General features: G+C 48.6%; 1 protein-coding gene across 4 annotated transcripts in view; it reads left to right on the plus strand.

The window, feature by feature from the left end:
* Window positions 1–23,761, plus strand: part of GTF2H1 (general transcription factor IIH subunit 1) — a 488,969-nt gene that overhangs the window by 248,469 nt on the left and 216,739 nt on the right. For all 4 annotated transcript variants that reach the window (XM_086956061.1, XM_086956063.1, XM_086956064.1 and 1 more), the window contains exons 9-10: window positions 414–501; window positions 1,084–1,172. In XM_086956061.1, the coding sequence (XP_086812187.1) occupies window positions 414–501; window positions 1,084–1,172 (177 nt within the window). The remainder of the gene's footprint in view (window positions 1–413; window positions 502–1,083; window positions 1,173–23,761) is intronic.

The following is a 23,761-nucleotide window of genomic DNA, read 5'->3' on the forward strand; positions in this document are numbered from 1 at the left end:
TTTGTGCCCAGCTGTACTTAATTCTTTTTTGGTATGTGTTAGTTGGTACTTCAGTATGAAGTAATAGAGAAACAATCCATTCAAAATATTAGAATGGATTTGCAAAAGCCTTGCTTTTATCAGAAGTTAGTATAATCACTAAAAGTATACATTAAAAAACCTTTTTGTTTTTATTGCCATTTTTGTTTTATCCTAGTCTTAAAATGCCAAGATTTACAGCTGCTTTAGACTTTGAACAACACAGCAAGTAATGGCCCTTTCGTTTAAGTTGAACCCTGAGCTGCATTCTTTCAACACGATAAGCTAGTGTGTATTAGACTTAGTTTGAACTGTTTTATAATAATGTTCACTTCACAAAGTAGTTTGGCAAGACCTTGTTTATCGTTTCACACTTATTTTTCTTGCTATTCAAGGGATGCTCAAAATGATCAATGCAGTGAGACCAGCAGTACAGATGGCAATTCTAAGGATTCAGACTTCTTTCAACCGCCGTTGAAGAAGGTATGGATAAAATTGCTAGATAACAGCACAAACATGTGCTATGAACCAACCCTATATCTGAGACCTATTAGTGGGACACTAAAATTATTGACCAAGTCAAAGACATTTGCCACAGCATACTCTTTTGCATTGATTCGTGCTCACTTGTTTTTATGTTTGCCTGAAAATTGGAATTTGGTATTGGAGAGCTTTACAAAAAGAAAGCAATGTGAAGTGATGCTTACATGCTTTGCTTCACAATTGTACATGACATGATACGCAATACATAACATGCGCATATATATATAACAGCGGGTCTTAACCTTTTGACCTATGTGGAACCCCACTAAAACATTCATGAAATCTGGGGACCCCCACTGAGTCACTTAGAATGTTCTTGGTCCTCATGTAAAGAGCTCTTTCAATGTGGCATCCCTGTATGTCCAGCATGGAGATCTGTGAAAGATATGAAGGCTACCAAACATTCATAGGAAACTTACTTGTTTTAATGTGGAACAGGTTGAATGTGTAATTTATTTTAATGCAGTTGTAAAACACTTATTTCAGTTGTATTATGTACTTACATTCAAATATATTGTTTAGGTGAAATTGCAAGAATCCATAGAGTATGAAGATCTTGGGCAGAAGAATCACACGAGAACAATTGCACTGAATTTAAAAAAGTCAGACAGGTATGTTCCTGTGTGATATTATTTCTAATGCTGAAAACATTGCTTAATTCCTTTCATTAGTAGCCATCTGTGTACCCTTTCATGCTTATTTAATTTCCTAGAAAGCATGCTATTCTTTTTTTAGCATTTTGCACTGCATTATGCACATCATCCCTTGTAACACATGGTTCAAGACATCTGTGGCTGTAGATACGCATGCTTTGCATACTTCTGTCATCCAGTGTTTGATCCTGATGTTTGCTAATTGTTTTTCTTCAAGGAAGTCTTTTGAGTCACAAAGTAACAGTGACTCCTCTTGGTAATACTGCGCATGCGCATAGGCATCAACTCCATTGTTAGACTGTTTTTGTTCTGCCATCTGGTTCAGTCGTGTATTACGTAGCTTCGGTTCAAGACTGTTTTGGGGATCCTTTTGGTGCTTAATCCACTCTACCCTCGTTGGTATTATTTCCGATGCGTTTTCAAGTCTTTGTGTATCGAAATTCAGATACCTCTCATTGTTCAAGTTGGCAAGTTTTGCTCCAGGCCTTTCGGGCATCGCCCTTCCTGGTTTCTTTACATCAGTTCAACTCCATTGATGATACTCTGGTGATGGAACGAACTCGGTTTCGATTCTGCCCCCAGTGCCATTGCAAGTACCCGCAAACTGACCTTCATGAGGTATGCAACCTGTGCTTGTCCCTGAGCACAGAGAAGATTGTGAGGCCTGTGAAGGGAGCTCAAACACACACTTGATATCTTCAGTCAGGAAGATATCCAACAAGAACAGTAAGATTTCGAGGCTTCTGTGGCCGAAGGCTTGAACTCCCGACTTAGATCTTCAAAGCTGCAAAGATATATCTAGTGGCTATGCTCAACACTTAGTTAGGGTTAGCCTACCCAAATACAGGCAGGATTCAAAAATTTCAAACACTGCTACCACAGTTTCAAGCCAATCCATACTTAAGTCTAAACTTTCATGTACCTTTTGGTAATGATGGCATCATGCATAGCCATAGGGCCTTTTAAAAGGCTCAACCTGCGTCTTCTACAAGAAGGTTTAGCACAACAGTGGACTCAGTCATAGGGTCAACTATGAGATATAGTGTTGCTAGACAGCCCCACCCAAGGAGCGGCGGTTCATTGACAATATCCCATGGCTGAATTGGCTAAAGGAACAAAAAACATTGATGTCTCTTGCCGCAGCCACATCTCCGAACTCCTCTGGGAACTCCACTGGCTCCCAGTCCACAAAGGGATCACCTTCAAGCTCCTCACGCGCTCCTACAAAGCCCTCCATGACGCAGGACCAGCATACCTGAACCACCGTCTCTCATTCCCCATCCCCACCAGACACCTCTGCTCGGCCCATTTGACCCTGGTCACCATCCCTTTGATTCACAAGACACGAACCGGAGGAAGATCCTTCTCCTACCTCACTGCCAAGATCTAGAACACCCTGCTGACCCCCATCCGACATCCCGGTCACTGACCCAGTTCAGGAAGGACCTAAAGACCGGACACTTTGATTGACCTCAGACAGATCAGCAGCCCATCCCATTCCAGTGCCTTGAGACCCTCACGGGTGAGAAGCTGTGCTTTACAAACCCTGATTGACTGCTCCCATGAGGAGCAGGGTCAATACTGATTTGCATAAGCTGTGTCCAAACTGGGGTGGTGAGGTGAGCAAAAGAACATTGGATTACACCCAGATCTTTGTGACTGGGGGTGAATGTTTGCATTGTTCAGCATTGCTTCCATCATTTGTTCCTTTGCTTCTATGGACGAATTGGTCAGAAATATTTGCCTACGCTTTTTCACCTCTCCCTCTTCTTCCATTTCTGGTTCGAAGGCTCAGACAAATGTCTCCTACCCTCATTCTAATAGCTCCCACATGAGCTTGTCAACCATGGTTGAGCACACTACTCAAAATGTCAGTAGTTCCACACAAGAAGTTTCACCTCAATCCCAATCCTCACTCAGAACCATGGCAAAATCAGACATCCATACCCATAGGAGCTAAACGTTGCTATTTGATTCCTGAAGTCATAGATTTTGAATACCTAAATTTGCCAACAGAGTGCATGAACATTCTTAAGGAATCACTTAAACCTACCATTAGAGCTTGTTATGCAGCTAAATGGAAAATATTTGTTATTTACTGTAATAACCAAAATAGTGATCCACTCACTGCATCTGTTCAAAACGTTGTTACATCTTGCATATACAACTCTAAGACCTTATTTACACTTCCATACGTCTACATCTTGTGGCAGTGGCTGCTTTACTTCAAAACCCGCAAACGTTAACCTTGTTCAAATTGCTAGTTATTAAAGCTTTCATGGAAGGCCTTAAAGGACCACCCTGCACCTGTATGGAATCTTGATAATGTTCCCACAAGACTTATGGATCCACCCTTTGAACCCATACACAACTCCATTTTCTTTCCTGGAAGGTTACTTTCTTAATTGCCATTGCCTCACTAAGGCGTGTCAGTAAGCTCAAGGAACTAACTTTGGAAAAACCATCATAGGGATAAATAAGGTGGTTCTTCGTACCAGTTCAAAATTCCTTCCAAATGTGGTCTACCCATTCCACATTAACCAGTCGGTTGAAATACCTGTTTTCTTTCCTCAACCTTATTCTGTGGCAGAAAGGACTCTTTATACACTAGATGTCTAACAAGCTTAATGTATTATATTGATAGGACAAATTACTTTCATAAAACAACTCTTTGCTCCTCCTCCTAAAGGGAACCCCATTGTAAAATCCGGCATTGCTAGATGGATCATTAAATGCATCAAAACATGCTATCTCAAAGCCAAAATAAATGTGTCTATCCCTACTAGAGCACACTCCACTCATAAAATAGGGCATCTATGGCTTTATTAGGCAGCATTCCCATAGCTGACATTTGTAAAACAGATACATGGTCTACACCACACACACTTACTAAGCACTAGTGCGTGGATGTTTTGCAGGCCAGCAAGCTAATGTAGGACAGGCGGTGCTACGTAAAGTTTTCTAACTGCAACGTCCACTGGTTAGCCACTGCTTTTGAAGGGCACTGCTGTACAGTCTAGGCAAAGCATGTGTATCTACAACCACACATGCCTCGAACGGATTATGTTACTTACCGTGTAAGCATCTGTTCTTGGCCTGTAGTGCTGTAGATTCACATGCGCCCACACTCTTTCCTGGACATCAAATGGTCGTTGCAGTTCTTAACTATAATTTCATGTGCATGGACAGCTCTCTAGTTACACCTACATATACTATGTTCTCACCCTCTTGTGGTAAAACAGTCGAACAGTGGAGTTGATTCCCATGCACACCATTGACAAGAGGAGGAGTCACCATACCATGTGACTAGAAGGACTTCTTCGAAGGAAAGCAACTTGTAAATATCCAGACCCAACACTAGATGGCCAGGAGTATGCAAATCATGTGAATCTACAGCACTACATGCCTAGAACGAAAAGATGCTTAAAGGAGAAGTAATAGAATCCTTATTGGTTGTGTTGATACTATTTAAATATGCCTGAAGCAATGGGCTAGAAGACAGGAAAGGTATACTTACACACTGACTTCAATATAGTCTTGGTGAGAAAAACTGTTGAGCTAAGGTGATGCGTGCACAAAGTTATGTCCACATCCTTCCAATTTTTACGCTTTGGTCTTACTACCTGGGTAGGCCCAAAATTTGCACTGTCTTCGAACAATGACAGTTACGAAGAAGGTATAATTATATCACACAGTAAGATGAGGGAAAGTGGTTTGAAGAACTTAAAGATGGAGTTAATGGCTAATGTGTTCACTGAGGAAGTTGAACCTGGTCAGGCCCCTACCGAACCTATATACTAACTTGGGGAAGACCATGTTAGGGTTGACCTTGACACCATCATCCTGCACTGGGCGGCCCAGACTTCTTCACACTACAGAGCGTTTGGTGGTTCAGGCGGCCACCACTGAACTAAGTACCAAAGCCTTCCCTACTGATGGAATCGAATGGAGACATTTAGCAAGTAGTTTATTTTATGAGCCTTGCTCTGAGATCTATGAATGGGCCTCTGCTACCTTGCCCTATGGGGCACAGTGATACACGTTTTATCGGCTGTTCCAGACAACCTCCCTCAAGCTTTTCAGTTTGGTCTTGAAGCAGTGAAATTCATATTCTGTGACTTCGACACGACCAACTGCTTTTGTTGAGCAATTGGTAAGTATGGCAATTTGGCACCATACCTTGATGAGGTCTAGGACTTCTCCAGATATGTCAGAGGATCCCTCATGGACATGCCCCACTTCTGAGGTGACACAGCGGATTCAGCCATGGCCCAGTTTAAGGTAGACGGGCCACAGCACTTTGCTTGGGTCTCTCTGGCCCTACTAGAAACTTCCACCAACAATGTTGCCCTCTATGTGGCTATAGTCCGAGTTTTCAGTTTTGCAAACACTAGACAACTTCAGGAGCCCACAAACCTTTCAGCCCTTTTGTGCTAGAGGCTTTGGTTCTCAATGAAAATGCTCTGGGCAGCAGGGACAATGTGCAGTGCTGTTGCCTCACCCTCCTCCTTTTGCAGCGCAAAACCACTTTAGAGTGTCCATGCCGGCACAGCCACCCTATCAGAGATAGGATGTGATATTTCCTCAATGGGTGGCAAGACATCTCTGCAAACAAGAAGTCTACCTATTGGTTAATCCCTCCCTTTTCTTTCCACCCTGCTGCATCTTCCACCACCATCATGGCAGCTGACAGAGGACCACCTTTCTGTCTTGCAGCAGGAAGCGCATACCCTTTTGGCCAAAGGGGACCTCAAGAGGATTCTGGTCTCGGAAGTAGGAACTGGATGTTACTCCTACTACTTTCTTGTGCTGAAGAAGTACCGAGGCCGTTGTCCTATTTTTGATATTTGGTCTCAACACCTTCCTGCGGAATGACAAATTCAAGATGCTCTTGCTAGACCAGGTCTTGTGTGCCATAGATGCTGGAGAGGGGATGGTGGTGTTGGACCTGCAGGACACCTATATCCAAATGCCTGCCCTGCAGGGCCACAGGCTCTATCTGCAGTTCACAGTGAGCCATGAGAATTTTAAGTTCAGAGACTCCCTTGTGGCCTCACCAGAGCCCCTCTGGTGTTTACAAAAGTGATTTGATGGTGGGGGGTCACAGCACACCTTCATAAGTTGGGGTACCAGTCCATCCATACCTACACGACTGGCTGCAGATGGAGACTCAACCACATCCAGACAATGGTGAACCTCCTAACATGGTTTAAGTTCCTTATCAATGTGCCACAGTCACACCTGACTTTTGCAGATGCTCCAGTTTATCAGAGCTGTTCTGGCTATGGTACAGTTTCATGCCTTCCTGCCAGAGCTGAGAGTTCAGGTCATTCATGCTACGATCAGGTGTATCTGAAAGAGACACGTTAGTGATAGATTCCTTACCTTAGAATAAGCCCAGGCGTCCGATTGGATCCGGAAAGGTTTGCTAGCAGTATCCCTGCGAGTCAGTAGGTGGCGTTGCATGCGCCCAGATGAGGTCACCTAGACTACTTAGGCGCCACCCATGCGCGTTGACGTCAGTTTTCTTTTTCCGCGCCAGTAAGCGCAGATATGGATAGAGCACGTACCTCAGTAATTTTTTGACTATCTTTTTGAGACTTTTGTCTCATGTTGGTTTTCTCTGGTGCGAGTAGGGATGCCTGGTTTTAAGTCCTATGGTACCTGCCGTCGCAATATGTCGGTGGCGGACCCTCATGACGTCTGTCTCTACTGCCTGGAGCGCAAACATGACTCCCTGTCCTGTCTGGACTGTAGGTTTATGGCCCAGAAGGCCTTTAGGGAGCGGCGCCGGAAGTTGCTTGAAGTTTGGCACTCGTTCCCGCGCCGTTCGAGGTCCAGGGGTTGTTCCCGTGAGCACACCCGGAGCCATCATCACCGCTCCATTGGGATCCAAGTCTTCACCCTCAGATTAGGGGAAGAGATGACACAAAAAGAAGTCGTTGTCGCTCTCCGACGTCCCCCGTCGGTCCTCGGATGCGGACTAGAGTGACAGGCTCCGCCTATGCGGAGCCTGGGAGTTCCGCAGCCTACCCGCCTCCGTCGGCGACTCCCGCACAAATGCAAGAATTCCTTGCTGCCATGGACCGCCTGTTTACGCCTAGGGCTCCCGCCGCAGCAATAACAAACTCAAAAAAGCCAAAGCCAAAACTGTTTCCCATCAATGCTTGCGGGGAAATGATTGTTCCAAACAACCAGTAACATCATAAATCCATAAAAAGCCTTGACAACATCTGCCACTTAATCTTTCTTCATGCCATGCCATTTTCATTCTTGATTCTATTCATATACTTTGCAACACAAAAATAAGTTATGAGACGCACAATTTTCCTCTTAATGAAATCAGCACATCAGTAGAATCAGAATATCTTCATGAGTGGGTCTGGAACAAATACATTCTTTAAGAATTTATTTTGGGGTGGTGATGGTACTCATCACCAATGTGTCTTTAATAGAATTGAAACATTCCTTCACAATAGCTAGGGAGTTTGCCATTCTATATCAGGACCTGAGTTTGGGATTATGCTAGGTCATAGTTTACTTGCCACCAAAGCGACTGCATCACCCTCTGGCTTAAAGTTGAACCTCGTAAAGGTGGAATTGGACACCTAGTCCACTGTATTCATAATGTCCTCCAGAGGAATTGCTGAACAGAATACTTTGGACGCCATGGCACCCCTGGCTGTGAGTGGCCAGAAAATGGAACTACATGCCTCACCCATCTGTCCCAAAGAGCTATGATTAGGGAGAAAACCGCAGGGAAATGGTTCCCTAACTGATATCAACAGCTATTGGATCCAGGGAGGAGAAAGTTCCTGTCTTACTCCCATATACATTCACACATTGAACTACACACCATTTTAGACAAGCTCTTAGAGCTAGGTATGATGATATCTTGGTGTTTGTCTATTTATGCCATCTTGAGAAACGTCGGACCTTGGATGTCTAATGCTGACGTCTGACACCCTTCTACAAGACACCAAGCATGGCAACATGACCAGCTTCCCTTAAAGCTCCTTTCTGGCTAGAAATTAACTTTTAATTATATGACACCAGCTCATTTAACACTTTATTAATGTCTCAGAGCCTGGAGTATCTGGGTTCCAAAGGACTAGAGAGGCAGCTACCCCTCAAACTGAAATGCCATTAGTTGTCTGTGTGCTTCTGTGATTGAGGAACTTAGTCTTTTCCTGACGTGTAAGCTTGGCCCTTCAAGTCCAGATCTAATAGAATGTTCAAAATATTGACAAGCTGGGGGCATGGCTTGGCTGGCGAAGATGGCGGTCACGGTCTAATCGCGCTCCGACCGACCCCCCAATATACCTGGGTAATTATCCTGCTATCTGATCGCTGTTTGGGTGTACCCAGCGCCGGAGAACCATACAACATCCCAGCGGTTCTCTGACATGAGCGGGGGAGCTGGAGGAGGCACGGAGGTGGTGCTCGGAGTGCCGCGAGCAGGAGCTGCCTGGCGGAGCAACGTCCCGTGGGGAGCCGGGGACTCCCGTGATTGGTCCGGTCCGGGTACGGGACATGAGTGACGGCGCAGCTGGCGGGCGTGCAGCGGGAGGGTCGGCACTCGGATCTCCTCTTTGGCGCCAGACCCCCCTGGCACTGCAGCGCCGGGAAACATCAAGCGAAATGGCTGGTGGTGCCCGCGCTAAGCGGTGAGAGAGGTGAGAGCCGGCGGCACACAGCGGAGGCATCCCCGGGCGGAGAAATCGGAGGGGAGCAAGCAGCCATTTGTTAGAGCCCTGGGACGGACTTGTGAGGCCTACCGGATTCGGGTGTGCGGCGTCTGCTCTGGGGTCGCCTGTGTAGCCCCTCTTCATCATAATATTGCCGGCCCCCATTGGGCTTCCTCTATTCGGCGGTCTTATCGGGCCGCGGCGGAGGTGGGGGAGGAGTGGCGCCCCCAGATCCCTCGCACTAGAATAACTGAAATCTTGCGGCTGCCTGGAGTAAGTGAAGTCGTTAAGACACTCGACATCCCAGGACGCGCAGTCTGGCGGTGCCCCAGGCGCGGAGGAAGGTGGTGCGGCACAATCCCAGGGCATAGCTGCACAGGAACAGCGCAGCAGGCACACCTTTGACTGCGGGTACGGCGGACCCCTGGGCATTGCCGAAGATGCTGGCACATATGGAGGGGGGGGCGGATCGGGCCCTAGCAGTGAGGCCCACCGTGGTGGGGCTGAGGGAGTATCTGTGACCATCTCGTGGGCTGAGTAGCCTGGACGGAGAGGCAGTTGGACTGGAGCTAAGCTTTCTGGCTGCAGGGTTGACTTGACGCATCGTCCCCTGAAGGACCACCCTTGAGTTCTTGTGAGCAGTGCCTAGTGCTCAATCATGACACGCGACAAGGGCGGCGGGGGCCACACCAAGCAGGGCACCATTGATACGTTTACTGGAGTGGGTGCTGCGGCTGAGTCTGAGGGATCTCAGAGCCAGGTGCCAGACAATGCTGCACTCTTGGGCTCTGATGTCATGCTGTTGAGGCAGGACTTGCGCAATGTAGCAGAGCGCATCACGGTGACTGAGACCCGAATATCGGAGGTGGAAGATGACGTCACAACCTTAAAGACATGGAGAACATTAAAAAAGGGCTGGCGATGCGGGTTGAGGTCGCCGAAGGGCGTGCTCGGCGCAACAACCTTCGCTTCGTGGGATTTCCAGAGGGTTGCGAGGGTGACAACTTGGAGCGCTTCCTGACACAGTGGCTGGAGGGCTGGCTCCCCTCGGATGCACTCTCTCGCTGCTTTGTGGTGGAGCGGGCTCACAGGGCCCTTATGCAGATGCCCCTACAAGGGGCCCGCCCGCGGCCGATCATCGCCAAATTCCTGAACTATCTGGACCGGGACACTATCTTGAAGCAGACCAGAGCTAAGGAATCCCTCACTTGCAACAATGCACGCATCCTCATATTCCGGGACTACACGCACCTGGTGCAGCAGCAACAATCCTTTTTAGCGGCCAAGTCTCGCCTCCGGGACATTAAGCTCACCTACGCACTGTTGTATCCGGCCCGTCGGAGAGTTGTCTATCGCTCCCGTACGCATTTCTTTGACTCACCGGAGGAAGTGTTTCGATGGACAGATGACGGTGCGGGTGCGAGTCCACACACCGCCGGGCAGGGACTCTGATTACTCGTTGAGTGAAGTGGCCCGGAGGGGCCCCAGGGGGCCAACAGAGAAACAACAGGATATCGTGTTCCAGGCGTCATTCTCTATCCAGCTCCGCCATCCGGCAGAGGGGATTGACTCCGGAGAGACAGGCCTCGGCGGACTGATTAAGGGGCCTAGCGGGGGCTGGGAGATCAGTGATTGCGCTTTGATGGTCAGATAGGCACGTGTTCGAGGCATGTGGGCTGCTGAATTCATATCTGTGCATAGATCGCCGCCTAGTGTTGGGTCCGGATGATCGCACATTGTTGTCCTGGAAGAGTCTTTGAAGTATCACAAGATAGGTGGCTCCTCCCCTGGACTACAGTGCGCATGGGCATCGACTCCATCCTCAGATTGTTTTCTTCCGCCATTGGGTTCGGATGTATATTGGTTCACTCTAGTCAGAATCGATATAAAAGTTTTCTTAAGGCCCAAAGGCCTTTAGGTTTTCATCGGTATAGTCTTGCGTTCGGTGCCCGATTTTTTTTTTTTTTTCCAGCTCAGTTCTGAGCCGGATTTCCAGAAGAGCCACGTGCTTTCCGACGCTGAATGCCCGGTCGACGCCAGAGGCCTTATCGACGAACCATCATGGAACGGGGCCCGTTCAAGAGATGTCCCGTGTGCAACTCCAAGTATCCCCACATCGACGTCCACCCGGTGTGCAACAAGTGTCTGTCCCCGGATTATGATGAAGCCAGCTGCATGGCTTGTTCCTGTTTTCGATCCAAAAAGACTCTTCTGCATCGACGCGCTGCGCACCAGGAAGCCCAGCAGACTGCACCGGCGCATGTGGACATATTCGATGCCGGGGATGATGAAGGAGCTGACCGGGAGGTTCGTGAGAACCTGCCGAATCCCGCGTCGGAGGTCGACTCCAACTACGAGGCGGATGTTGAAATGCTCGAAGCGGAAGAAGTAGTCTACGAGGTAGGAGAAGACGACGGGGCCTTTGGGGCCATGGAAGATAGCTCGAGCGAGGAGCTAACTCAAACTGACATTGGGGCCGAAACGCTTCAGAAGGCTCAGGCCTTCGGGCTCGGCTTCGGACATTGCTAAGGAGCTGCAACCAGCGAAATCTAAACCGAAAGCAAAAGCACCGGTCTCGACGCAAGTGAAATCACTGATGCCTCCATTGAAACCAAAAGTGCGTATTGCTATGGTCGGCTCAAAGTCCTCGGACCTGTCGGCACCGACTAAGCAGAAGGGCGTTATCGACCCGAAGAAACAGCTCAAGGGCGTCGAGACGAAGTCTAGTGCGCCGAAGACAAAAGTCAAGGCAGTCGACCCGAACAAATCGGCGCCGAAGACAGTCGACACCGACAAAGGGCTCGGTGATCTGAAGGTTCTCGAGCCTCCGCGTCGACAAGACCAGGCCAACAGCGGACCGACCCACGAGTCCACGTCTGGTGGTACCTCGGAGGATTCCGTCGAGTCGACGCAGCCGTCCGCCTCATTCCCCATGCAAGTGGCAGACTTTTTAAAGCGCTTCAAGGACAAGGCCCCAAGTGTCGGGCCTAAAGATCCTCCACCTTTGAAGCCTGTCGATTAAACCTCAGAAGACGTCGACGCCCAAACACTTGACGCTGCCGCCAAAAGTGGCGCCGAAGGCTTTCGCCCCTAAAATGGCCACCAACGTGCCCGAGAAGGTGTCCTCGGTGCCGAAGTCGACAACAGTGGTCTCGGCCTTAAAGCATCGACAATCCTCATTGGAAGAGCAACAGGAACAGTTTATCGATGCCGAAACAGGCAGACTTTCCCTTTATAAGCAGAAAATCGCCCTGGAACAGCCAATGGAGTCCTATAAAATTCCACTGAAGAAGAAAAAGGTTTCTACTTCGACACCTGTTCTTGTGGAACCGGTATCTCCACGTGGCCATGATGTCTCACCCACTTATTCAGATGTGGACACTGGGGAAGGTGATGATGAGGAATACAGCTATCCTGTATACACTGACCCAGATGATACCAATGAACCCTGGGCAGCTGCTGCTGACCCAGGCGATCCTCACTCTACCCCAGACACTCAAATGTATGCTGTAAAAACGTCGCCTACTGAGGATTCGTCAGCGTTTAATGCCCTCATTGAAAGGGCGGCTAAGAATCATGACGTCCAGCTCCATGCTGACCCCATTGAAGTGGACTTTCTTTTTGACACCTTTTCCGTCTCAGAGAGGACTGTCAAGACTCTGCCTATGTTGAAGGGTGTCTTGAAGCATGCTGGGGAAATATTTAAGGAGCCTACGAGAGCCAGGGTGATAAACCCCAGAATTGAAAAGAAGTACAAACCGGCACCTGGAGACCCTACTTACATCAAGGGACAGTTGCCGTTGGACTCTCTTGTTGTTTCTAATGCCCGGAAGAGGGCTAATTCACAAACGACGGGTGATGCTCCTCCCCCAGATAAGGAATCTAAGGTGTTTGAGGCATCAGGGAAAAGGGTGGCCGCTCAAGTGGCCAATATCTGGCGCATTTCAAACACTCAGGCACTTCTAGCCAGGTATGACAGGGCGCATTACGACACACTTGAGACCCTGTTACAGCACCTGCCAGATGAATATAAAGAGGCAGCTGAGATGCTCATCCAAGAAGGGAAGCTCATATCAAATACTTCTATTAAATGTGCACTGGGCGCGGCAGACACCGCGGCCAGAGCTATTAAGACTAGTGTCATGCTGAGACGACATGCCTGGCTCAGAATCTCCGGGTTCAAGCCAGAAATACAAACCACCATTCTCAATCAGACAATAAACCCTGATCATCTATTTGGCCCAGAGGTGGACACCACCTTGGAGAAAATCAAAAAGGACACTGAAACTGCTAAGTCCATGGGGGCTCTACAGTCCCAGCAGTTCCGGGGTGGTTCTTTTCGTCGCTCAAGCACTAGAGGTGTTTCCAGAGGCCAGCTCTCCCAAACCACACAGTACTATAAAGGCGGCACGCAGACCACATACACCAAACAGAGTTGAGGTGGATATCGTGGAAACAGCGCCAAAGGCAGAGGTCGTGGAAACAACAACTCCAGATCCTCTGCCACTAACAAACAGTGACGCCTTGTCATTGCCCCCCGACCACGCAACACCTGTCGGGGGGAGACTTCAACAGTTCCTGCCAGTGTGGAAGTTCATCACCACAGACAGGTGGGTCACACAGCTTATACAGTAGGGTTATTGTCTGGAGTTAATATCCACTCCACCCAACATACCCCCAAGACACCGTCCTATGTCCGCCGAGCATTTGCACTTACTGCAGCAGGAGGTCCTCGTCCTGCTGCAAAAAGGGGCAATCGAGCTCGTGCCTGTGAAAGAAAGAGGCACAGGAGTTTACTCACTGTACTTCTTGATACCAAAAAAGGACGGGTACCTCAGACCCATACTGGACCTCAGACCCCTCAATCAGTACATTCTATCGGAGCACTTTCACATGCTGAACCTGCAGCAAGTCCTACCGTTGCTCAGTCAGGGGGATTTTCTCGCAACTTTAGATCTAAAGGATGCGTATTTTCACATTCCGCTGCACCCGTCACACAAAAAATACCTCTGGTTTACCATCCAAAACCAACAATACCAGTTCAAGGTTCTACTTTTCGGGGTCACTACGGCACCCAGGGTGTTTACAAAGTGCCTGGCGACGGTGGCGGCACACCTAAGGAGACAAAACATTCACGTCTCCCCTTATCTGGACGACTGGCTCATCCAGGCAAAGTCAGCCCAGCAGTGTGCCGCCCACATGTCCCACACCATTCACCTTCTTCACGATCTGGGATTCTCACTGAATTACCCAAAGTCCCACCTGCAGCCCGCCCACATACGGCAGTATCTGGGTGCGACGATAAACACTCTGGCAGCCACAGCACAGCCAAATACAGTGAGGGTCAGCAGCATTCAATCGCTGATACAAAAATTCAGACCTCAACACTCGCTTCCAGCGCGAGGGTTCATGCAGTTGATAGGCATGATGGCCTCCTGCATCTCCATAGTCCCGCACGCAAGACTACATATGCGTCCGCTTCAGGAGTGCTTAGCACGTCAGTGGACTCAGGCTCACGGACAGTTGAAAGACCTAGTGTTGGTGACCGGTCGTGCATACAACTCTCTGCATTGGTGGAATCCACAAAACCTTTGCAAGGGACGACCGTTCCAAGAGCCTGTGCCACAGATCATTCTGACGACGGACGCTTCTCTCCAGGGTTGGGGAGCTCATGTACTCCACTACACAGTGCAGGGACTAAGGACACCACAACAAAGGATGCACATCAACGTTCTAGAACTGATGGCTATCTTCATGGCAATGAAAGCATTCAAGGTACATCTGTGCAACAAGGTCGTGTTGATCCGTACGGACAACATGACGGCCATGTACTGCATCCAGAAGCAGGGAGGTACACACTCTCCACAGTTGTCTCATCTGGCTCAGAGCATGTGGAAGTGGGCCCTTCAGAGGAACATCTTCCTCATGGCAGAACACCTCCCAGGCAAGGACAATCAGATGGCGGACCTGCTCAGCAGGTACAGCCACCAGATGCACGAGTGGGAGATACATCCATCAGTACTCCACCCGAACTTCCTAAGGTGGGGTCATCCAGAGATAGACCTGTTCGCCACAAAGGAAAACGCCAAATGCCCAAGCTTTGCCGCCAGGTTCCCACAACAACAGTCGCAGGGCAATGCGATATGGATGAACTGGTTAGGCAAATTTGCGTACGCTTTTCCCCCAGCACCTCTAATTCCGCTGGTGGCACGCAAGCTGAAGCAGCACTCGATGACTCTCATCCTGGTTGCTCCGACGTGGGCTCGCCAACCATGGTACACCACGTTCCTGGAACTGTCTGTGGTACCGCATTAAAGGCTGCGCCTCACACCCAGGCTTTTGACGCAGAGCCATGGCGACATTCAGCATCCAGATCCGCAACAGCTCAACCTGGCGATCTGGCTCCTGAGGTCTTAGAGTTTGGCTACCTCAACTTACCTCCTGACTGTATGGACATAAGCCGGGAGGTAAGAAAGCCCACCACCAGAGCATGCTATGCGGCAAAATGGAAGCGGTTTGTCATTTATTGTGCAGACCACAACATTAACCCGCTGGATTAATCTATTCAGAACATCATTTGTTCTCTTACATCTGTACAAATGTAATCTGGCCTATGCTTCCATTCGTATACATCTATCCGCAATGGCTGCTTATCTCCAAAACAGACAGCACCTCTCCCTTTTCAGGGTGCCTGCCATTAAAGCCTTTCAGGAAGGACTCAAACGAGTCATTCCTCCGCGGACGCCACCAGCTCCCGAGTGGAACCTGAATGTGGTCCTCACCAGGCTGATGGGTCCCCCTTTCGAACCACTGCATTCCTGCGAGATTCAGTTCTTAACATGGAAAGTGGCTTTCCTTATAGCGATTACGTCGCTACGACGAGTTAGTGAACTCCAGGCACTAACTATCCAAGAGCCATTTATTCAAATTCATTCCAACAGGGTGGTGCTTCGCACTAACCCTAAATTCCTTCCTAAGGTAGTTTCTCAGTTCCATATCAACCAGACTATAGAACTACCTGTGTTCTTCCAAAATCCAGAGTCAGTTGCGGAAAGGATGCTCCACACACTTGACGTCAAGAGGGCCCTAATGTACTACATTGATAGGACCAAAGATTTTCGGAAGACTAAACAACTGTTTGTTGCCTTTTCGCCACAACACAAAGGCAACCCCATTTCCAAGGCTGGTATAGCCAGGTGGATCGTTAAATGTATTCAGATCTGCTATCAGAAAGCCAAGCGCACTCTCACCATTCCACAGCGGGCCCACTCCACCCGAAAGTTGGGGGCCTCCATGGCTTTCCTTGGAAATACTCCTTTGGAAGACCTATGTAGAGCAGCCACATGGTCTACCACACACACATTTTCAAAACACTACTGCGTAGATGTGCACTCCAAACAGCAGGCAGCTGTAGGGCAGGCTGTTCTAAAAACACTTTTCCAAACTGCTGCAGCTGGCACAGGCGGCCGCCGTTAATAGAGGGACTGCTATGTATTCTATGCACAGATATGAATTCAGCAACCCACATGCCTCAAACCGAATATGCTACTTACCAGTATGCATCTGTTCTTGGCATGTAGGTCTGCTGACATTCATATCGCCCGCCCTCCTCCCCGGCGCCTGTAACGGCTGCAGCATTCACACATACTTCTAGCATGGTCATCATTCACATAGCTTAGCTCCATCTTGGCCACAATGGCTAAAAACAATCTGAGGATGGAGTCGATGCCCATGCGCACTGTAGTCCAGGGGAGGAGCCACCTATCTCGTGATACTTCGAAGACTCTTCCAGGACAACAACATGCAATCACCCGGACCCAACACTAGGCAGCGATCTATGCACAGATATGAATGTCAGCAGCCCTACATGCCAAGAATAGATGCATACTGGTAAGTAGCATATTCGTTCCTGGGCTGGAAACCTGGCCACACAGGGGTGGGCGGGAACGGGTAAGGCCCGAAGGTCATGGGTGACCATTTGGTGATCCTTTGGAAGGTATGGTTCCTGTCCCCCGGTTGGGGACTTGGCTCCTATCCGACCGCGACAGATACTTCCATGTTCGTGAGGTATGGGGTGGGGGGGTTAAGCTCATACACAGGCCGCGAGGGCTTGCATTACTTGCTATGTCTGGCACACACAAGGACCGGCAGATAACTCCTGTTTCCCTGTGCATAGTTAGCTGGAATGTCCGCGGGGCCCTAGACAAGGTAAAGCGAGGGGCAATACTGCACTATGCCAAACAGGCGGGGGCCGACGTGCTTCTGCTACAAGAAACACACTTGATGGGTTCTAAGGCACTGTCTGCAGAGATACGGGCATCAGCTCATATTTCATTTAGGCTTTACACGGGGCTCGAGGGGTGTGGCTATACTGATCCACCGTAGGGTCCCATATGAACATGAGAGGCTCTGGTCAGACACAGGGAAGGTACATCGTTATACAGGGCAAAATTGGGGGTGGTACTTTGAAGCTGGGTAGCGTCTACTCTCCACCGCCACAACAGTGGTCTTTAGTGGAACGCCATCTAAACCTAAGGGGGGACATGTCGGATACACACTCCTTTGTGAAGGGGGATTGGAATGATGTGATGGAGTCGGGCCGGGATAGGTGGAGGGGCGTGGACGCTGCTGAGGTGGGTAGTTCCCCCACCAAACTACACTCCCTGGTAGCGGGGTTGGACTGGGTGGATGTTTGGAGGCACCCGCATGACCTTCCGCCGGGAATACACCGACATCTCCATGACACATGACTACTTCTCAAGGTTAGACTATCTATTTGTTCCTAAGGGGCTAGTACACAGAGTGTTATCGGCGGATATTATGCCCAAAGACCTATCGGATCACTCACCAGTTTCTCTTACATTCCGGATTGGCCCGGGTGGGCAGCCACTTAGATGGCGAATGATAGGGTGGCAGCTGCAGAAAGAGGAGTACAGGGAACACTTGACCAAGGAGATTGATAATTATCTGGTGGTAAACGTGGGATCGGTCACGTCTCCAGCGGTACTTTGGGAGGCATTGAAACCCACGCTGCGAGGGGTGGATATCTCCTGGTGAGTGGTGGCGCGGAGGGAACGGCAGAAAGACTTAGTGCGCCGGGAAGCAGAAGTGGAGGTATTGGAACGTAGGGGTCGGGAGGCGGATGGGGGCCCAGCCAGACGACAGTTGGTATTAGCTCAGCAACAATATGCAGCCCTACTGAGGGAAGAGGCCTGCCAGGCTTGGCTAGCGACGTGTAGTAGGGTCTATCAAAGGGGGAACAAATCTAGTAAGATGCTCCATCGTCTGTCGGGGCGCTTTCCATGCCCAGCCCCTGCCGCGAGTCTTGGACTCTGCGGGAGCACATATTCTTGAGCCCCCAGCTCTTGCAGAAAGCTTTGTGGTGTATTACGAAGACTTGTATGCGCCCAAGGAATGCCTTACGGCTGCCGTCATTGCGAAGTTCATAGATGAACTTCCCCCGAAGACCTACTGGATAGGCCACTGTCAGACGACGAGTTGGGTTTGGCCTTCGGGAGTTGAATCCTGGGAAGGCTCCAGGTCCGAATGGGTTCCCCAGTGAGTTTTTTAAACGGTACTTTGTACGGTTGGCCCCGCATTATCGGCCGGTGGTAGAGGAGGTGCGGGAGTGCGGTTCGCTTCCATCGGACTGGAGGCACGCAGAGGTGGTAGTGTTTCTTAAGCCGGGTAGACCTCCAGAGCAGCATCCATCGTATCGCCCCATATCCCTTCTCAATGTGGAGGCAAAGGTATTGGCCAAAGCATTGGCCAATCGGCTACGGCCACATATAACCACACTGGTTCACCCAGACCAGACCAGGCCAGGTTCATGCCTCAGAGGGCGACTCGTCATAACATCAGGTGCGCGCACGTTGCTGTATCGGCCAGTGGGCGGCTTGGGGAGCCGGCAGCGCTACTGCTGGCCGACATGGACAGGGCCTTTGATTCCCTGAGCTGGGTGTACCGGTTTGCTCTTCTGCTGAAACCTAACCTTGGCACACGTTTTTTGGCTTATTTGCAGCTGCTTTACACTGACTTAACATCATAGAACAAACTAGTTGCCAATGCTGAGACTGACTGTACATTTACTCGGGGTCATTTCATGAAAGAAAGCATGAAATGTTGCTTTAAGAATTGCAACTTAGTACAACGCAAATTATTTAACCTTCATTTATTTTTTCAATTATTTTAAAGAGGGCTGCAAATTTAGTTGTGCATTTCAATACAAACAAGACATGAACACATTATTAGACAAAAGATAAGGGCACGCTAAAACATAGTCATCACCATACACTTGGCCAATTCCACATTCCTATCACATTCACACAAACATTCATCCTAAAAACAAAAAACATCAAGGTCCCTTTGTCACATACACATGTATGATTAAACAAACAATGTATCATGTGTCACAAATTTAAATTAATCAAATAATTTGCAAGGGAAATATTTTCCTATATACACAAGTAACTTCTGTGTGATCAGGGACCGGGTTGGTCGACGCGTTTCGAACCCCGGCTGTTTAGTGGGTTCTCCTCAGGACCAATAGCTATCTACAAAAGACAATAAACAACAAGTTTTAGGCTAACTAAGCTTGCATAAGACCTGTAGCCTTAGGTTTGATGTCTGCTCCCCTAGTTGCTTCCCTACCTTCAGTTTTCCAGCTCGTAATTACAATCCACGTATGCCAAAATCCATAATTCACACATAGACAACACTGAAAAAGGAGAATGGAAAGTTCTTAGATCAAAACATGTATAATGATAGATAACTGCATTCAAATTATCGCTCCAATGAAGTGTCTTACCGTGAATTACACTGTTGATTGTGTCATCCCATTTACTAAAGATGGTAGCCCTTCAAAATATATTGCATCATGGGTTGCAGTCGCAACCTAATCCCTAAGATGGGAAAAAGGGGAAAATCCCATTTATTGTAAACTCGTGGGTATTAGAGACAGCTTCTATAGTAAATAACGTTGATCTCTTACCCCGTGTTACTGGTTTCGATGGTCTCTATTTTTAGCCAGCGTGCGCTACTTCAATAGCAAGCGGTTAGTCTGTAACCTAATGGGAGCATAAAGCATACGGAGTGTCAGTGATCTAATGTCCTTCTGTTGTGGCGACTTAAGGGGCACGGTGAACTGTGGTCTTACCGGGTGGTTAAGGATTCAGTTTACCAAGCGATTCAATCTCTGGCTGCCGAGCGACCGCACTGCTCAAACCGGAGCATTTACTTCCTGACTAAACACGTGATTCCCGCAAGGGAGTATGGGAATTGTAGTTGGTTCGAAATTGAGGAGGGATAACAGTGTCACAGAATGCCACCCCTTCCAGGCATTAGCCACAGGCTCGCAGAGTCCGGGGCACGTACTGCCATAATATTTACAAGAGTTTAAATAATTCAGAAATCTCGTTAAGGCCATGAGTAGCGGTATTAAACTTCATGATTAAGAGGGCTTCTCTTCGACTTAGTCGTGCCTCTAAGTCACCCCCTCGAGGGTCTTTTTCAATTTTGGAAAGCACAGTCCATTTCAAGTCTGTTTTTTTGTGATCTTTAGTGATCCAGTGATGCACAAGTGGAGCATTCTCGACCCGTCTTCGTATGCGGGACTTGTGCTGTGTAATGTGCTGTCTGATTTCTTGGGTCGTTTTACCAATATATAGGTTTGGACAAGGACACATGACTCCGTACACCACATTTCTGGTCTTCCAATTAGTGAACACCTCATGCTTCCAATACATGTCCTGAAATGTGAAAATTGAACTTTCAATGGTTTGTTCGCAGCAAGTGCATGTACCACATTTGTGGTGTCCAATTACAGGTGTTAAACCCAGCATGCTCCTTAAAGTTGGTGTTTGTGCTATCGGTAGTGACGCGCGGACAATGTGGTTTGCCACGCTTTTTTCTTTCCGAAATGCAAATAGTGGTGGTGATTCAAACTCCTCATGTAAATTTTTAATCAAATGCCAATTCGTTAAGATTAGTTTCCTAAGTTGATGGGCATTTGGACAAAACGTAGTGCCGCAGACAGCTCTTTTAAGAATCTGTTTGTTTTTCTTCACCAATAAGGATGGTTTACTCCCGCCCTCAGGGAAAAAAAACTTGCGACCCGTAGAGCGGAACGCGCCTGGCGGCGCACCTACTGCCCTCTCCTCAAGGCTAGTTACTGCCTGTCCCTAAAAGATTACAAACGTGACATTTTAAAAGCCAAAACGGAGTATTTCTCTGGCAGAATCTTGGCAGCAGAAAACCAACCGAAGGAGATATTCAATACTATTCATGAGCTGGCGGCCTCTGACAGGGCGGTCTCTAAAATCCCCCCCGTCCCAAACTCTCTGTAACTCCCTTAACTCTTTTTTCTTTGAGAAGATTGCCCTCATTAGGGCCAACATTCCTCCCCCACCCACGGTACCTTCTGTTGTTCCCCCACCCCCCCCCCCCTCCCCCCTCCTTCACTCAGTTTCCTCCCCTCACCCGAGACTCTCTGCTTCCTCTTCTAGCCCGGATCAAATCAGGCTCCCCTCTGGACATTGGTCCTGCTTTTGTCCTAAAAGAGCTCTTTTCTAACTGCTATTCTCCACCTCTTACTTTCATCAATCACTCCCTTAACTCTGGCATTGTCCCTCTTGCCCACAAATCAGCAGTCATCATCCCTATTTTGAAAAAGCCTGGCATCGATCCCTCTGCGCCCGCCAATTACCGCCCGATCTCTCTCCTCCCTTACCTCGCAAAGGTCTCAGAGGCTCATATCACCAGGTCCCTGAGCTCCTTTGTGGAATCCACAGGCTGCCTGGCCGCCCGCCAAGCGGGCTTTCGCCCGCTGCACTCTACCGAGAAGGTAGTCGTGTCGGTGATGGATCAATTAAGAGAGGGTATTGATATTGGCCGGCCACAGGCTCTAGTCCTGTTAGACCTGTCCGCCGCGTTCGACACGGTGGACCATGACATCTTGTTGACCCGTGTCGAAGCGGCGGGCATTGGGGGCTCGGCCTACGCTTGGCTCCGTTCTTTTTTGACGGACAGGGAACAGGCTGTCCATCTTGCCAACTTCACCGCTCCTCTCAGGAGGGTGACTTGTGGAGTTCCCCAAGGCTCTTCCCTGTCCCCCTTGCTTTTCAATTTATACATTTCACCCCTCATTTTTGCTTTACAGCAGATGGAGGTCTCGGTGTTTAATTACGCCGACGACCTCCAACTTGTTTTCAACCTTTCCTCTTCTCCTTCCTCGGCTTCTAATTTCCAGAAGGTTATGCTTTTTATCCAAGGGTGGATGAACTGCAACCACCTCAAACTGAACCCGGACAAGACCGAATTGGTCCTGACGGGGGGTGGTTGCAGTCCATGGTCCCCTTCCTTCTGGCCCTCCGCCCTTGGCCCTTCTCCTCTTCCTGTTTCCAAGGTTAAAACCTTGGGTATTTTCATCAATCCCATGCTTACCCTTCATACGCAGATCAATGCAGTTGTATCTGCTTGTTTCTTTTCCTTGCGGATCATCCAAAGGGTCGCCCGCTTCTTCTCAACTGCTGCACTCAAGCTCATCCTCATGGCCATGGTGCTTTCGCGCCTTGACTATGGGAACGTCATCTACAATGGTGCGCCGGCTTATCTGCTCCGCCGGCTCCAACAGATTCAGAATCAGGCGGCTCGCCTGATCTACGGACTCCCCAGGTTCAACCATACGACCCCTCTGTTGCAGTCTCTCCATTGGCTCCCAGTGAGGGAGAGGGCCCTTTTTAAGCTTGGATGTATCACCTACCAGGCCAGATCAGGGACCGCTCCCGTTTTCCTGTGTGAAGCCATTTCCCCTTACCTTCCTCCCCGAGAACTCCGCTCCACTCATTTGGCCTTTCTGTCAGTCCCTCGTTTTAGAAAACAGAAGTCCGGTGGGGCCAGATTTGCAGTGCTGGCCCCTTCCTTCTGGAACTCACTCCCATTTACTCTTAGGTCGTCATCTTCCTATCTGGAATTTCGCAAACATCTTAAGACCTTCTTGTTCTCCAGATCTGTAGCTGTATAGCCCTTTCCTCCGCACCCACTGGTCCTCCGCCATCTAGCGCCATGAAACCGATTCTGGTATAAGAGCGCTCTATAAATATTTTAAAATTCAAATTCAATAAGGTTTCTCGGGGAGTCCACCATGCTCTCTTGATAGAATGTTTAAGTAGCTTTTAGGATAGCCTCTCTGTAGTAAACGATCTTTTAATTGATTGGCATGGCTGAAGTAGGTTTCTTATTCGAGCAGTTTCTACGAATCCGTAGGAATTGTCCATAGGGTAAATTCTGTCTAAGGCTGCGCGGATGATTGCTACTATAATGAAGGCCTTTATTTCTGTCCGTCTCCTTTCGGAATAAAGTTGTAGCCAATTGTCCATCCGATGCCACCACTTTGACATCCAAAAATTTGATAGTTGTACTCGATGCGGAGCAGCTGAATTTGATGTCATTAGTTCTCAGGTTTAACCAATCCACAAATTCATTGAGGAGTTCATGAGTTCCCGTCCAAATTAAAAATACATCATCGATGTATTGCATGTAATTGGAGATATGTTCAGTATAGGGATTATTGTTATAAATAAACTTGTTCTCATATAATCCCATAAAAAGTACTGCCAGTTCGGGCGCGAAGGGGCATCCCATGGCTACTCCTCTTATTTGATAGAAGAATTCCGAGTCAAATGAGAAATAGTTTTTTTGTAATGCGAATTTCGCAAGGTCCAAAATGAAGTCTGTTGGTACTCTCATTGGCTGGTCTCTGGTGTCTAAGAAAAAGGACAATGTTTCTAGTGCCTGATCTTGGGGGATCTGGGTATATAAAGACACAACGTCTGGTGTAACAAGTAGTTGTTTGGTTTCATC

This window comes from Lissotriton vulgaris, chromosome 2_1, assembly GCF_964263255.1.
Source record: "Lissotriton vulgaris chromosome 2_1, aLisVul1.2, whole genome shotgun sequence".
Classification (NCBI taxonomy): Eukaryota; Metazoa; Chordata; class Amphibia; order Caudata; family Salamandridae; genus Lissotriton; species Lissotriton vulgaris.